The sequence below is a fragment of the Oncorhynchus nerka genome, linkage group LG15 (genome assembly GCF_034236695.1).
Source record: "Oncorhynchus nerka isolate Pitt River linkage group LG15, Oner_Uvic_2.0, whole genome shotgun sequence".
Classification (NCBI taxonomy): domain Eukaryota; kingdom Metazoa; phylum Chordata; class Actinopteri; order Salmoniformes; family Salmonidae; genus Oncorhynchus; species Oncorhynchus nerka.
The window spans coordinates 89,617,991-89,635,722 of record NC_088410.1 but is presented as its reverse complement, the minus strand read 5'-3'; the positions used below and the strand labels follow the sequence as shown (position 1 = coordinate 89,635,722).

General features: G+C 39.9%; 1 protein-coding gene across 1 annotated transcript in view; it reads left to right on the top strand.

The window, feature by feature from the left end:
- The first annotated feature begins 1,688 nt into the window (after positions 1-1,688).
- The window catches only part of LOC115143495 (immunoglobulin-like and fibronectin type III domain-containing protein 1), a 42,601-nt gene continuing 26,557 nt past the window's right edge, over positions 1,689-17,732 (top strand). Inside the window, exons 1-14 of the mRNA XM_029683968.2 lie at positions 1,689-1,835; positions 4,001-4,084; positions 6,928-7,022; positions 8,443-10,322; positions 11,129-11,251; positions 11,411-11,550; positions 11,757-11,856; positions 11,972-11,998; positions 12,105-12,153; positions 12,371-12,560; positions 12,671-12,784; positions 12,883-13,045; positions 13,178-13,450; positions 13,553-14,017. Of these exons, the coding sequence (XP_029539828.2) occupies positions 10,280-10,322; positions 11,129-11,251; positions 11,411-11,550; positions 11,757-11,856; positions 11,972-11,998; positions 12,105-12,153; positions 12,371-12,560; positions 12,671-12,784; positions 12,883-13,045; positions 13,178-13,450; positions 13,553-14,017 (1,687 nt within the window). The 5' untranslated portion in view covers positions 1,689-1,835; positions 4,001-4,084; positions 6,928-7,022; positions 8,443-10,279. The remainder of the gene's footprint in view (positions 1,836-4,000; positions 4,085-6,927; positions 7,023-8,442; positions 10,323-11,128; positions 11,252-11,410; positions 11,551-11,756; positions 11,857-11,971; positions 11,999-12,104; positions 12,154-12,370; positions 12,561-12,670; positions 12,785-12,882; positions 13,046-13,177; positions 13,451-13,552; positions 14,018-17,732) is intronic.

Sequence of the window (17,732 nt, the reverse complement as noted above, 5' to 3'; positions counted from 1 at the left end):
GTTTGCGCCTCAGATACCAATACCACATGCTGGTGGGGGGATCCTGAGACACAAAGGGGGGGAATAGTAGCCCAGACCCATGATGAGCCTTATTGGGGCCGGTGGGGGGGTTGAGACTACGGACAACATCGTACGAGGCCACCAGATCATAAATCAAATCTAGTTGTAAACTCCCCTTTGAGAACAGTGAGGAGCAGACAGGGCCCTAGACGTGGAATATCTTAGAACACATCTAAGATAGTACTGAGGTGTACCACACTGGTCGTAAAGGAAGTCCAGTGGACTTATCCACCTCCAAAACAAATGGCAACAATAATCATTCCTTGCCATGTGTAGTAGTCACTACAAGACAACTAGTAAAATGCTCTAATCATGTATTCCTGTAGGATATTTCAGAATAAATCAGTAGGACAACTGGACCCCTTGAGTACCAGTACCAAGACAACTGTCAGTCCAGCAACACTCAGTAAGAGGATTTAGTAACCTCACGAGTTAAATTGCTATTGATAATAGCAACATATGAGTCACTCAGAGTGCAGCACAGGGGAAGGGAATCTCCATTGCACTCTTCCAATGGTTAGCACACATGCCACTAATAAATAGAACCCTCTGTTCAGGAGAAAAGTAATTAGAAGTCCTGAACCACGATCATACCACGTACAACTGATCTAATACTTAGAGTACTTCCGTCATGATGTTAGCTCCTCCATAGATAACATGGCTATGAAGTATACTTCTTCATACCTACCTCCACTACAATAGTGGAAGACAGTGACTGGCAGGAAAAGCACTACAGACTCCCTCAACACCAATTCTGACTGACCTTGAAAATTACCTGACTACGTCAGACTCATTCTGAACAAGTTGTAATCTGCCAGGATACTTGGTTTCCTTCCCTTTACATGTGCGCTTGTGTAAGCATAAACGCACGTGCACAAGAACATCCAATTAGGATTTATGCTAGGATCACTTAAGGGTGATCATAATACCAGCCTTAGTAAAGTCGAACATTTATTTTGAGGCCTTTAACTCTACATCTACAGCACTCACCAGTTTTCTTCTCAGAGAAGTCCATAGGTCATCCCTGTAGACTGCCCAAAACTAGTGCCTTACAGCTGTAGACTTATCATATAGTTATCAACTTAGGATAGTACCCTAAGCAACACCCCGCAAATTAGGAAAGCCCTAGATATGACATTAGACAATGCCATGATAGGGTCATTTTGCCAAGACCATGGACATAGATAGAATACAGTCCAATTAGACGATTAAGGGGGCATAACTATATTCTGGTGTTCCGAACAATTGAACATATGCGGGGGTACTTAATGAATATGATGTCAGTTCGGTTGTCATCTGAGACATTCTCATCAATGATAAGATGACATAAACTCTACAGTGGAAAGTCTACACATCAGAGTTATCGGATTCACATGGAATTGTTGTTCAACTTAAATGTTTGAATATGAAATCATTTGTGATGGGATGAAACGTGATTTTAGCTTCTAAAATGTGAGATGTGGGTTTTCATAAGATGTCAGAATGGTTCAGATAATAACTACAGAACGAACCAACATCAGCGTGAGCTTTGGTTGCGAATGGTATGAACTTTGAACTCCTATTCACTACAGAAGTGATATTTCCTTGCCGTTCAGTTAGCAACCACAGCTGCAAACGCAGGTTAGGAAGGAACAGACAGAGTATCCCATCTATCACACAACGACGTTACTACAACTTTTCCAATTGACCATCAGAGACATTCTCCAAAGGACAGATGACTCGGCTTGGCAACACGGTCTTCCATCTACCACCAACCTACTGAAGCGCAGCTCAGAGTAAATATTTATTGCATTTTCCTTATCCAAATGGGCGGTAATTTAGAATGCATAAGATAATATATTTACGATAGCACAGCTTCTCCCTGTGTCCCTCAGTCTTCCCACACACAAACCCAGCCGTTTTCCTTTGTGTAACAAGCTGTCATATCTGCTTCAGATGAGACTGAATTGAGGTGACGATTGATATTGACTGCTATTGATGTAAAATATTAAATGTAAATATGTAAATGTAAATATATTAGTTTATTCTGAAGATAACAGCTCTATAAATATTATTTTGTGGTGCCCGACTCTCTAGTTAATTACATTTACATGATTAGCTCAATCAGGTAATAGTAATTACGGAGAAATTATTTTATAGAATAGCATGTCATATCACTTAATCCGGCATAGCCAAAGACACGACAACTGCCAGGTCACAGGTGTTTTATATTGTCTATGGGTGTGTGGCGGTTGACTGTCGCCCTGTTGACTCTCATCGGTTGACAGTCTCCTGTCATGCCTCTTTTCCCTGCTGTTAGGTCACAGCATGTCCTTTCATGAGGCCAGTCTGGCCATTGACGCTATTAAGCTGTCTGAGCATGTCAAGCCTGGTGAAACCTGTCAATTTGAAACCAATCCCCTCAGAGCCATGAACACATGCCACCTTGCCAAGACACGGTTGTCTTTTTATTAGGTCAAGATCAGGATCAGTATGAGACATTGAACTTGATCTAAACCCACTCACTGGATATTGACATTGGTATTTTTGTTGTTGCTAAGTGGGAGAACCATATGCTACTTCATATTTAGACTAACTAGAATCACATGCTTTTTCCCTTCCAAATAAAAAGTCTCACATTCACATTTACAAGCCAATAAACTACATAGTTGAGCGATCGTGTTTCTTGAGACCTTGTGAAACAGAAAGTCCAAAGCCTTTAGGTAAATTATTAGCCCGTCACCTATAGCAGATCATTACATAACCATTGTGGAGCGATAAATCCTCAGTGGTGGAAAAAGCACAACATTTTCATACTTGACTAAAAGTAAAGATACCTTAATAGAAAATGACTCAAGTAGAGGTGAAAGTCACAATAAAATACTACTTGAGTAAGAGTCTAAAAGTATTTGCTTTTAAATATACTTAAGTATCAAAAGTAAATGTAATTGCTAAAATATACTTAAATACCAAAAGTAAAAGTACACATTATTTCAAATTCCTTATTTAAAGCAAATCAGACGGCACCATTTTCTTGTTATAATTTAATTATGGATAGCCAGTGGCAGACTCCAACATTCAGACATCACTTACAAACGAATGTGTTTAGTGAGTCTGCCAGATCAGAGACAGTAGGGATGAGCATGGGATGTTATCTTCATAAGTGAGTGAAGCATTCAAAATGTAACAAGTGCTTTTGGGTGTCAGGGAAACTATATGGAGTAAAAAGTGCATTATTTTCTTTAGGAATGTAGTAAAGTAAATGTTTTCAAAAATATAAAAAGTGAAGAACAGACCCCCAAAAATACCTACGTTTTTACCTTTATTTAACTAGGCAAGTCAGTTAAGAACAAATGTTCAATGACAGCCTTGGAACAGTGGGTTGACTGCCTTGTTCAGGGGCAGAACAACATATTTTTACCTGGTCAGCTCAGGGATTCAATCTAGAAACCTTTCGATTACTAGTCCAACACTAGGCTACCTGCTGCTATTACAAAACAGTACTTTAAAGTATTTTTAGTTAAGTACTTTACAGACTTAGCAGTGAGGTGATGTGTATTACCTGTCATGAACTGACATGGAATATCCAGATGGAATTTGGCATGCTGTTATTGTTCTGTTGGAATGTCTAAGCTATTACAATGATGTCCGCATCCTGTATACCTGGTATTTGTCGAGTACCATTGTACAGCTTTCAACTTGATCCCACAGTGATTGGGGGATATTTGAAGATGTTCACCCACTTGCAGCATTCTCCAAGTTCTTCTCACATTGCCAATTTGATCCATGATCAAATTCAAGGAGCAGTAGTGGTTACAACTGCAGGGGTTACAACCCTCCACCCGATCCCATCTCGTCAATATAATTATATTTACTAAATGACTAGCCATGTGACTCCAGATGGGTCTACTGTAAGTACATGGAGCGTATCTAAGGGTTCCATTTTATCACCTAACAAAAGGGGGGAGGCTGTGCCGAAATATCGGAGACAGCCAAGACAGAGCTAAAGGAGAGGAGCAGTGCTTAGAGGACTTACCACTGGGAGGTAAGTAATTTCTAGACTGCCGCTCAGACTATTTGATCAGGGATGAACCTGGGAGGGCTTCCCACACACTCACCAGGGAAGAGTTTGTGCCATTCACTTAATCCTGTGGCTTGATATTTATTCAGTGGCTTAACTCTTAACACTAGATTTCAACTGAGAGTTTTACATGAAAGATTGAGTAAACTTAGATCTGGTGCATTTGAAATGGTATAAATGTAAATACCCACTGGGCACAAACTAGTTGAATCACCGTTGTTTCCATGTCATTTCAACCAAAATAAGTATATGTGATGACGTTGAATCAACGTGGAAAACTGATTGGATTTGAAAAAAGTCATCAACATCAGGGAATTTCATATTTTTTTCACCCAACTTTGAACTTAAATCCAACAACATTCTTTGTTGACTCAACCAAATGTAAATCAAAACTAGACGTTGAAGTGACAACGTACCCAGTGTGTATGGTCTCATATTGTGCTTCCCTCTAGATCACAGCTCTCCAAACCTGTTCCTAAAGGGCTACCATCCCTATTCCTAATCTAGCACACCTGATTCTAATAATAACTGGTTGACAAACGGAATCAGGTTAGATACTACTGAGGCTGGAGGAAAAACCTCTCCAGGAACAGTGTTGGAGAGCCCAGCTCTAGATGTTCTACGGGTGTTGTTGACAGATATGATTGAATGAGAATCTTAGCTAACTGGTGTAGCCTCAGGTTTCAGCAATACTGTTCTGGCATGGTCTGCACCATTTGAATATCAATTCATTTAAAATGTAGAATTTAATAATTGAATAATTGGGTGTGAGTGAAGACTATCTTGCTAGACAAAACTTTTAAAATTTCAAGACGAATGTTTATTAATATTTGTTTGTAAATCTCTGAAAGTGTGAAGAATATGTTTTATTTTACCTTTATTTAACTAGGCAAGTCAGTTAAGAACAAATTATTATTTATAATGGTGGCCTACCCAGGGCAAACCCTAACCCAGACGACGCTGTGCAAATTGTGCGCCACCCTATGGGACTCCCAATCAGGACCGGTTGTGATACAGCCTGGAAAGAAAGTGACGTCTCTAGCACTGAGATGCAGTGCCTTAGACCGCTGCGCCAATCGGGAGCCCCAATCAATATTACAACCAATAGAAAACAATGACTTTTTTTTCAGGAATATCAGTATTTCTGATTTTAGATTACCTTTCTTTTTTTGTTTAACTTTAAGATTAAATCATTCCCTGGGCTGAAAAGATTGCTAACAGGTTTAATATCATAACATTGGATATAATTGTAATCACAGTTGACATGATTGTATATTGCATGGATAGGACGTACCAATAATACCGCAACTAGGGAATCAGTGGATTTTTATATCCTTGGAGATTTAAAAATGATGTCCTAGCAGTATGTATGTCTATATAGGTATGTGTATGTATATATGTGTATATGTATGCATATGTGTATGGATATATAGATTTACCCAAAAAATATGGGGGATTGGAAATGATGCAGACAATTATAATGAAAGCAACATTCTTTCCTCAATATTAAGCTGATCCACCCCTTAAAATTATTATTTTTTAAATTATGTCTTAGGATGATTTGGAGTTCCTAGGTGCTGTTAGTACTCATCATTTTGAAAAAATCCAGTTCTACGGAACAACAATGGGAATACAATACATGGAAATAAGTCAATGAAGAGCACTACACTCTTAGAAATAAAGGTGCTATCTAGAACCTAAAAAGGTTATTCGGGTGTCCCCATAGGAGAACTCTTTGAATAACCCTTTTTGGTTGCTGGTTGAACCCTTTTGAGTGCCATGTAGAACTCTTTCCACAGAAGGTTCTACCTGGAATCAAAAATGGTGTTCCTATGGGGATAGCCGAAGAACCCTTTTGGAACCTTTTTTTCTAAGAGTGTATAATGGAAAGCATTACCCACATTTTTTATTGTCTTCAATGAAACATTATTTCTTCATTATTCAAGATTCTATTGCTATGATTGACATTATTACATTCTGATAGACAGTGTGCCTATCGTTTAATGTGGTATGTGACCTATGAGCTTGCTACCCAAGGGACACAAATGGATTGAGTAGGATCCCTTGAAATAGAGAATCCCATAAATGTGTTTACCATTGGTTTAGCATTACTCCTGACGCAATACATATCAACATATCAAATCAATCTTAATATAACTTTATTGGTCATAGTGATCATTTTTGAAGGTCAAATATAATGGGGAACTGGGAGAGCAAAACCACACATTTCCCTAGGCCTTCGGTCCATTCTTCAGATAATGTGTATCCTATTTTGTAAGACTGCTGGACAAGGACTTCACAACCTTAAAATGAAAGACGTAGTAATAGACATTATTTTATCAATTCCCAAAATATTTGAGCCCCAAATATTGCCTCATTACCAAATTTGGTATTAGGGTGATTAAACTATTGGCACAGCCATTAGTCTCTCGCGGTAGTTACACTGAGTCATTCAGTCGTCCGTCGTCATGTGAAGTTTCATATTCCCCATTTATAGTGCCAACATCTCTTGGATGACTGTCAAGGCTGTCTCGAGGCATGGTGATACCTCATGACAACCAGGACAGAACACGATAAGAGGGATTCAGGTCTGGATGTATATGTGAAACTGAATAACCTCGGAGCAAATAGCATTGAGGGACTGTCTAATGTCTTCCTAATATCCTGAGTATGTTCCTGCACTAATCAAATCTCTAATTCATTTATAAATCAGTTTACAAAACATACCACAGTAGTAAGGTGTTATGAAAAATGTATGAATCATTTTCTGAATTACAAAAGTATATCTTTATACAATGTTCTTTCAGACATAAGCAGCTTTCTAACTCTCTGAATTGGCCTTCAACAAGTCCAGATATCAGTATGAAGATACCAGGGGCAACTGCGCCCCCACCAGGGCAGGGTAAGTATCATACATAACACTTGACCTTCTCTAACCTTTCGGCCAAAACATTGGTTACATTTGGTTGATCCAAATCACCCAATATCAAATATGACTTTTAGTTTAAAGGAGTACAGCAACATGGAAATGAAGGTCCTACTGCAGATAGAAATAACTAGAAACACATAAGTAAAAACACATTTCTATATAAGACCATCCTCTATTCATCTTCAAGTTCCCCCTGACTTTGTTCAATCTTTCAAGCTAATATGAGTGGGTTATTGCAGGCTAAGCGCTTTATATGATTGGTTAATGAAAGTGCCACAACCACTGGGAAAGGAATTTAATGTGAATAAAATTATAAATAAATATATTGTACACTCTGGCCAAGCATATGAAACAGACTTCCACCGCTCGTTCCTCTGAAGCATCTTGGTCACATCCATCTCTGCATCTGTCACTCTCAAATCTTTTGAACATTATTTGAAGAACCAAACACATCCTTATATATTTCTGAACCATCTGGTTCCCTGCAAACAAAACTTGTGGACATGTTGGTAGACATGAAACCGAGCACTTTTTCATCTTGTCCAATGGTCCCAAGAACTTCCCTTCAAACAAGCAATATAAAGGTGCAGGAAAAAACATTATAATTTGGAGAAGCACTGTCATCCTTACTTCATTACGTTTCATTTTAGTAGATGCTCTCATCCAGAGCAACTTAGTGAGTGCATACCTTTTTGTGCTGGCCACAGTGGGAATTGATCCCACAACAATATTGCCATGCTCTACCAACTGAGCCACACAGGACAAGGTACTTGAAGGAAAAGATGGTAAGACTATCTCCTAACAATGCAACCCTGATTAGGATGACACAAGAGATCGAATGAAATCTAAATTAAATCAATCATCTCCGTCTCTCCCCTCTGGCAATCAATTTTTTATCTATTGGGACCACTGACTCCAGGCAGAAACATTTTATATGGTAGCACTGAAAGTTACCTCAAGATGCAACGTGATTTGCAGGAACAGTCATTAGTATTGTGCTGTAAAATAAAACATTTTTCTAGGCTTGAACTGGGAAATTGTTTAGGAGATTTTCAGTAATGAATAACTTTTACCCAACCAGCACCCTCTAACACATGTCCTGTATCTGTCTTTTAGCATTTAAAAAAAATGTCTGCTTCAATTAATGCTACAATTAAATTACAATTAGAATTAATTCAAGTAGTGCTACCTGTCCCTATTTTTACATTGTTTGTTATATGTTGTAGCTCTTCTTGTATGTTATACACATTGCGTATCCCACTGTGATATATTTTAGCATATGTCTGTCAGTGGGCCTTCTCTGTCATTGTTAAGCCAAAGCTGTGCCAGTTTGTCAGTATCTTAGTTCTATTGTATGTCTCCATTCATGTGCGTCATGTGCTTTAACTAGCAGAAGATGACTGGGCGCCCCAGGGTCAAGGTAGGAAGATTCACTTTTGGAAACGCACTGCAACCTAAAGATTCATGCCATGTTTACAGTGATCATATTTTAAAGAATCACTCTGATTTTAAAAAATCACTTCAGGATGGGGCAGAAAAAAATCAAGTGTGCTGAAGGAAGTCGGTGCTCCCATTATTGATGATACCCCATCCTCCTGTAAAGATTCATGTGATTTTATGATTATCAATGTAATTGATAATGTAATTGATAATCCTGATTGTTACCGTAAATCCTGTCCTGGGTGGGCTGAACTTTCTGATGTTGCTGTTTTTCAATTGATGATGACACTAATCAGTAAGGCCATTCAAACTTGATTACCGGTTTAGCTGATTTCATGTTCATATTAAGTGATGTGTGGGTGCAAATAAAATAGAAAATAAAAAGTGCACCACCTTGTAAAATTCAACATCGGGCAACTTTGTCAAAGATTCTAGCTTCTTGTTGTCACGGCTAAGGTTTTTAATGGCAGTCACAGTGATTCGGGTGTGAGTCCTAGTGTGGGATACCCCCGTTCACCATTGGTGTCAAAGTGGGATAACATCATTGAAAGCCTGTGCCGGCCGGGTCTGAGGCAAACGTAGCTTTTCATAATCTGATAGGAAGTTGTGTATCTCTTTACTAGAAGCTTGAGAATGTAATTTTTGCTATAATCTTGCAATTTTTCAGTACAACATCTCAACTTTATATTTTAAGAAATGTGAAACGGGACAGCCGTTAAACTGATAATTAAATGTGTATGGCCTAAGACTAAGTGACAAGAAAATATTCATTTCCAGGGCCAAGGTTAATTTGAAAGATTTGAAAAAAAGTATATGATTTGAATTACTAATGATACAAATATTTACTCCACTCGTTTGAACAAAATATTCTTCCTCTATTATTCACTGGGGTTAAGTATTCAATTTGTTCCCATGTGAAGCAAATAAGCAATACATTTCATTCGAATTACATAAATGTTTCTATTTCCTTTTTGCTGTGGAAATGAAATGTTGACCTCTTGTGGACGGTTGACTAAAATGCACCTTGAAAAGCAGCCAACCAATGTAATACAAAGTGTAAGAGTGTACACTTAAAACTGGTGTGAAAGTATACTGACGACACCAAAAATTATAATTGCAATGTCATCCAGAAGCATTCATTGATGGAACAGATGATAAATTATAAATGGACACTAAAGATAATCTTAAAGAAATTAATCAACTCTTATGAAATTTGATTTCAACCATCTCTCCTCTCTGGCAAATCCATGTTTTATCTATTGGGACCAACATTGACTCGAAATAAAAATATGGTAGCAATGTGCTGGGCAGGCAGAGTCATTTGTATTGTGCTGTAAAATAACATATTTTTAGAGGCTTGAACTGGGAAATTGTTTTGGAGATTTTGGTACTATAAAACGGGTGTATTGAAGACTTTTTACCCAACGAGCCTCTACCACATGTCCTGTGTCTGTCTTTTAGCAAATGTCTTTTAGAAATGCCTGCTTCTACAATGTCCCTATTTTTACCTTGTTTGTCATCATTTGTAGGTCTTCTTGTATTTTGTATGTACTGTGTAGCCCACTGAGACATATTTTAGCATATGTCTGCCTTTTCTGTCAGTGTTAACAAACTGGGCACACACTGGTCGAACCAACGTTGTTTCCACGTTATTTCAATAGAATGGAATAGACGTGGAATAGACATAAAGGAATAGACGTTGAATTGACATCTGTGCCCAGAGAGACGACTAAGCAGTGCCAGTTTGTCAGCATTTTGTTCTGTTGTCTGCCTCCATTCATGTGCGGCATATGCTTTTACTAGCAGAAGATGACTGGGCGCCCCAGGGTCAAGGTAGGAAGGTTGACATTGGGAAACTGCTGAAATGCACTTCAACTCAATGCATGCCATGTTTACAGTGATCATATTTCAAAAGAATCACTCTGGTTAAAAAATCACTTCAAGATGGTGGAGAACAAAACTGGTGCACACATAATTAATGCTCCATACATGATCCCACAATCCGCCAAAGATATAAGTTATTTGAAGATTATCCTGATTGTTACTGAAAACCCTGTCCTGGAGGGCTGAACTTTGTTGTGGTTTTTCAAACGATTAAACAAATTAAGGTTAAAGACATCCGAATGTTAATTAGTAAGTGACGATACAATGTTCGTTTCCAGGACCAAGTTTCAAGTAAAATATTTAAAATAAAGGATATTATTTGAATGAGCTACTAATTATCTAAAGATTTACTGACATTTTTTTAAACAAAATATTTTTCCAATATTATTCACTGGGGTTATGTATTATATTTGTTTCCATGTAAAGCAATACATTTATTTAGAATAACTTCAATCTTTCCATTTCACCTTTATTTTTGCTTCGGAAATCAAATATTGACCACTTGTGGAGGAATGACTAAAATGCACCTTCAAATGCAGCCAACCAAAGTAATACAGCCCCATGTATAATATTGATGTGTAAGAGTGTACTTTATTTAAAACTGGTGTGAAAAAATACTGACCTACACAAAACATTCATGATGTTTTGTAATATTTCTCTAATTCAGGAAATGTTTCTTATATGTTGGTTGCTGTTTTGTCTGGTTTCTTCACAACAACTTCGAGCTGAGAGTATTTGTTTTCGGACTTCAACAGTGGCTATTAAAAGAAGATCCAGAGTCCCTGGAGTTATGATAACACAGTTTGTGGAGGAAGTACCAGAGGGCATGTCCACCCCCGACTTCACCCGCAAGCCCATCGCTTTGACGATCCAAGAGGGTAGGGTCTCTTGTTACTGTATAAACTGACGTGCACAAACTTGATTTCTGGGCTGTAAGAAGACTTTGTTTCTAGCACATTAACATTTGGTGACTTTCAGGTATAGAGTTAAGTAGAGCATTAATGTTCATAGTGCAATACACATATCTATGCTTTCAGGTAAATTAGCCTTTTTCAAAAGTATGGTAAGCGGAGTGCCTAAACCAAACATCACCTGGGCCAGGAACAAAGGCCCGCTGGAGGATCCAGTGAAGTATATCAGTAGATATGATGAGACTATGGAAGAATATTTTCTTGAGGTAAGTAGGAGCAGCAAGCTAAAGGCACGCACAACAATTTCAACCCTTTAAATTGTCGTTATCTAATAATTAGTGATTGTGCAAGGATGCCAATGCATTAGAAAGCCTTGCTATTACATTTCTCTCTAAAAGCACTAGACCTATATCTGGTGTGGTATCGACCGAGTGTAGGGTTAAATCTCACTACAATGTTGTCATTTCATCAGATACCTAATGTAAGAGCAGAACAAGCTGACACCTACAAATGTTTTGCCGCCAATGAATATGGAAGAGCAGTTTGCACTGCCACCTTGAATGTTATTGAGGGTGAGAAATGAATTGATTTATGTCATTAGGATGATTCATTGAAATGGCACTGTGTTCACTTGCTAAAACACATTTTCTATTAGCAATACAAAAATATATTGTTTTCTATTTTCAGTTGGATTCAAGAAGAAAGCGACAACAGGTGTGAAAATTATTGCATATCCTAATATTACACAATTCCTTAGCGTATGAAGATTTGAGATCACCTATTTTATCCGGCTAGTTATTTTAACTCTTAATCTTTCTAGGTCCAAAAAGAGCAGCACCAGAGGATTTCAGAAAAATGCTTAAGAGGAAGTAAATTACTGTTCCAAGTACACATATCCGAAACAATTACTTTATGTCCCGTTTTGGGAGTATACATGTACATTTTTGGAAACCATTCATTCATTTCCAGAACATTTTTTGGACTATACTTCAGACAGACATATCAAGGATAGTGTTGTGACAAATAGATAAGGATGGCCAACCACTAGTTTCTCCAGAGTTTTAACTCTTCCTATTCCCATTTAAGGGTTGTACGAACTAAACCACAACTAAAGAAGAAGGATGGAGAGATTGATCCAAAGTTCTGGGAGGTGTTGCTGAGCTCACCTAAGAAGGACTACGAGAAGGTCTGTATGGAGTATGGAGTCAGTGACTTCCGCTGGATGCTGAAGCAGCTGAACTTAAAGAAGAAAGAGAGAGAGGAGGAACAGGCAAAGGTATCAGCGATGATGCAACAAGGCAATCAATTTACAGATTACTATACCTTGTGGGTAATAATTTACCCTCCTGCTTTAGACTATCCTGATCCTCTCTTTCAATTTTATAGGTTGTTGAAAAACTTGAAAATCTTAAACATATTGAGGTGAAAACAGATGGCTCAGCAGAGTTTGAACTAGACATGGAACTGAAGAATCCCAACAGTCAGGTTTTCCTATTCAAGGTACGTCCTCCCTCCCACCATGGTAGTCAGTGATAAGCTAAATGATTCACAAAATATGTTATGAAGTGCATAATGTGTTTGACTTTTCTGCCCAAAAGGATGGGGTAATGGTTCCCTATTCTGACGACGGCAGCGGAAAGCACAACCTAAACAAAATTGGCAAAAAGTATATCTTTAGCATCAATGACCTGATGCCAGACGACGCTGGGTTGTACCAGGTGGACGTTGAGGATGCCAATTGTTTCTCAACTGACTTTAAGAGTAAGAGTGTCTTCTCCTACCTTTCTGTATGACCAACTTAGCAACTGTAACACAGTATATCATTTGATTATTCTTTAGGAATGTTTGAGAGAAATGTTTCCCACCAATATCGTACTGACTTTCCCTCTACAGTTATACCAGTGGAGTTTGTGGTCAAGATTCAGGAGGTGAAGGCTAAGGAGAGAGAGGATGCCATGTTTGAGTGTGTCTTGTCCCACCCCTTCCAAAAGATTGTGTGGACTGGAAAGAAGATCCCTCTCGAACAAGGGGACAAGTTTGACATCACTGTGTCAGAAGACCACCTCATTCACAGCTTAAAAGTGAAAGATTGTGCCCAAGTCGACAAAGGAGTCTACACTGCCATGGCTGGCATTACCTCCTGCAACGCTTGGCTTATTGTGGAAGGTAGGACAACTGTGATACAATATTTTATAAGCAAAAACTAACATAAACATGAAGCCTTATACTTGAACTTAAACCCCTCTTTCCATGTCCCTGTTTACTCAGCCGATAATGACCCAAACATGCGTGGGGGAAAAGCGTCCCGTAAAACCACCACGGCTGGTGGTGGAGGAGAGAACCTGGCTAAGATAGCCGCAGAGCAGTCCGCTAAGCTGCAGAAGGAAAAGGATGACCTGGATGCAGCCAGACGGGCCCAAGCAGAGAAGGATGCTGCGGATGCAGCCAGACGGGCCCAAGCAGAGAAGGATGCTGCGGATGCAGCCAGACGGGCCCAAGAAGAGATGGACCCTGCGGATGCAGCCAGACGGGCCCAAGCAGAGAAGGATGCTGCGGATGCAGCCAGACGGGCCCAAGCAGAGAAGGATGCTGCGGATGCAGCCAGACGGGCCCAAGCAGAGAAGGATGCTGCGGATGCAGCCAGACGGGCCCAAGCAGAGAAGGATGCTGCGGATGCAGCAGGAGCCGGAGCAGGTGCCGGAGAGGGGGATGGAGAAGGACATGGAGGTAAAGGTAAATGGTTCAACAACTTTTTCTATCCCAGTACATTAGGAAACTCAATGTTGCTTACATTTAAGGACATTGTGTAGGCAGCAGTGTTTTGTTGCTCTTGTTGTGTTGCTGCTAATGTAAATGTTGTAAGCTGACTGTCTTGATGACGCTTGTAAAACTTTGTAGTTGCTGCCAAAGATAAATAAGGAGATTAGATGAATGATATGTGCATTGGTTACGATAATCAACTTGGAGAAAGAGTCAAGGCGAATACAGTATACCACGGCTAAGGGCTGTTCTTACGCATGACGCAACGCGGAGTGCCTGGACACAGCTCTTAGCTGTGGTATATTGGCCAAATATCACAAAATCCTGAGGTGCCTTGTTGCTACTATAAACTGGTTACCAACCTAAATACAGCAGTAAAAATAAATGTTTTGTTATACCAATGGTATACCGTCTGATAACATGGATTTTAGCCAATCAGCATTCCGGGCTCGAACCACCTAGTTTATAATCATTTACAGTGGGGAGAACAAGTATTTGATACACTGCCGATTTTGCAGGTTTTCCTACTTACAAAGCATGTAGAGGTCTGTAATTTTTTTATCATAGTTACACTTCAACTGTGAGAGACGGAATCTAAAACAAAAATCCAGAAAATCACATTTGAATGATTTTTAAGTAATTAATTTGCATTTTATTGCAGGGTTCTTTGCAGGCCAGTCTTTCACACAGATCTCAACAAACCATTTTTGTATGGACCTCGCTTTAGGCGCGCGGGCATTGTAATGCTGAAACAGGAAAGGGCCTTCCCCAAGCTGTTGCCACAAAGTTGGAAGCACAAAATTGTCTACCAAACATTACAGTTGGCACTATGCATTGAGGCAGGTAGCATTCTCCTGGCATCTGTCAAACCCAGATTCACCCAGATGGTGACGCGTGATTCATCACTCCAAAGAGTGCGTTTCCACTGAGTCCAGTGGAAGCTTTACACCTTTCCAGCTGACACTTGAAATAGCACATGGTGATTGTAGGCTTGTGTGTGGCTGCTCGGCCATGGAAACCCATTTCATGAAGCTCCTGACGAACAGTTATTGTGCTGACGTTGCTTCCAGAGGCAGTTTGGAACTCGGTAGTAAGTGTTGCAACCAATGACAGACGATTTTTATGCAGTACGCACTTCAGCAGTCAGCGGTCCCGATCTGTGAGCTTGTGTGGCTTACCACTTCGTGGCTGAGCTGTTGTTGCTCCTAGACGTTTCCACTTCACAATAAGAGCACTTACAGTTGACCAGTGCTGCTCTAGCAGGGCAGAAATTTGATGAACTGACTTGTTGGAAATGTGGCATCCTATGACGGTGCCATGGTGAAAGTCACTGAGCTCTTCAGTAAGGCCATTCTACTGCCAATGTTTGTCTACAGAGATTGCATGGTTGTGTGCTCTATTTTATACACCTGTCGGCAAAGGTGTGGCTGAAATAGCCGAATCCACTCATTTGAACGGGTGTCCACATCATTTTGTGTGTATTTATAGTGTATTTATAAAAATGCCAATATACAGATGAGATCATGAGGAAATATGTGATGCATTACCTGTCTAGATTATCCTGACTACGGTAGGATGTAAACTCAACAAAAAAAAGAATCGTACACTCACTGTCAACTGCGTTTATTTTCAGCAAACTTAACATGCAAATATTTGTAAGAACATAACAAGATTCAACAATGGATACATAAACTGAACAAGTTCCACAGACCTGACTATCAGAAATGGAAGAATGTGTCCCTGAACAAAGGGAGGGGGGGGTCAAATCAAAAGTAAAAGTCAGTATCTGGTATGGCCACCAGCTGCATTAGGGGGCAGTATTTGGAGGTTCGGATGACTGACTTTCCCAAAGTAAACCGCCTCTTACTCAAGCCCAGAAGCTAGGATATGCATATAATTGGTAGCATTGGATAGCAAACACTCTGAAGATTCTAAAACTGTTAAAATAAGGTCTGTGAGTATAACAGAAATGATATGGCAGGATAGAACCAGAGGCGAATCCATCCCAAAAATATTTTTTTTTAGGTCACAGGTCATTTCAATGCTAGTGTATGGGATATTCAAAATATTTCCTCCCAGATTGCAGGTCCTATGGCTTCCACTAGATGTCAACAGTCTTTAGAAAGAGTTTCATTCTTGTTGTTTTTAAAAAATGAGCAAGTAGTTGGAGTTTTCAAGGTGTCCCTTATTAGGACTCTTGTGGAGCGCGTGAATGAGGGCATTATTTATCTCCGGTATTGAACATACTACATTCCGTCTTAAATTGTATTGTTTATTTACATATTAGGGTACCTGAGGATTGAGTAGAAATGTTGTTTGATTTGTTTACCGGTAGCTTTTGGGATTCCTTTGAACGAGTGGAACGGTGGATTACGCAATCAAACGCGCCAACTGAACAGATTTTTCTGGAATATAAAGAAGGACTTTATTGCTGGTGGCATTGTCATGCTGGAGGGTCATGTCAGGATGAGCCTGCATGAGGGAGGAGGATGTCGTCCATGTAACGCACAGCATTGAGATTGCCTGCAATGACAACAAGCTCAGTCCGACGATGCTGTGACACACCGCCCCAGACCATGATGGACCCTCCACCTCCAAATTGATCCCGCTCCAGAGTACAGGCCTCGGTGTAACGCTCATTCCTTTAACGATAAACGTGAATCCAGCCATCACCCCTGGTGAGACAAAACCGCGACTCGTCAGTGAAGAGCACTTTTTACCAGTCCTGTCTGGTCCAGCAACGGTGGGTTTGTGCCCACAGGCGACGTTGTTGCCGGTGATGTCTGGTGAGGACCTGTTTTACAACAGGCCTACAAGCCCTCAGTCCAGCCTCTCTCAGCCTATTGCGGACAGTCTGAGCATTGATGGAGGGATTGAGCATTCCTGGTGTAACTCGGGTATTTGTTGTTGCCATCCTGTATCTGTCCCACAGGTGTGATGTTCGGATGTACCGATCTTGTGCAGATGTTGTTACACGTGGTCTGCCACTGTGAGGACGATCAGCTGTCCGTCCTGTCTCCCTGTAGCTCTGTCTTAAGCGTCTCACAGTACGGACATTGCAATTTATTTCCCTGGCCACATCTGCAGTCTTCATGACTCCTTGCAGCATGCCTAAGGCACGTTCACTTAGATGAGCAGGGGCATCTGGGCATCTTTCTTTTGGTGTTTTTCAGAGTCAGTAGAAAGGCCTATTTTAGTGTCCTAAGTTTTCATAACTGTGACCTTAATTGACTACCGTCTGTGAGCTGTTAGTGTCTTAACGACCGTTTCAACAGGTGCATGTTCATAAATTGTTTATGGTTCATTGAACAAGCATGGGAAACAGTGTTTAAACCCTTTACAAAGAAGATCTGTGAAGTTATTTTGATTTTTACAAATTTTCTTTGAAAGACAGGGTCCTGAAATAGGGACGTTTCTTTTTTTTGCTTAGTTTACTTACCTAATGTTACATCCTAAGCTAAGGACCTGGGGACTAAACACCTCCCTCTGCAACTGGATCCTCAACTTCCTGACGGGCCGCCCTCAGGTGGTAAGGTTAGGTAACAACACATCCGCCACACTGATCCTCAACACTACAAATACCTGGGTGTCTGGTTAGACTGTAAACTCTCCTTCCAGACTCACATTAAGCATCTCCAATCCAAAATTAAATCTAGAATCGGCTTCTATATCGCAACAAAGCATCCGT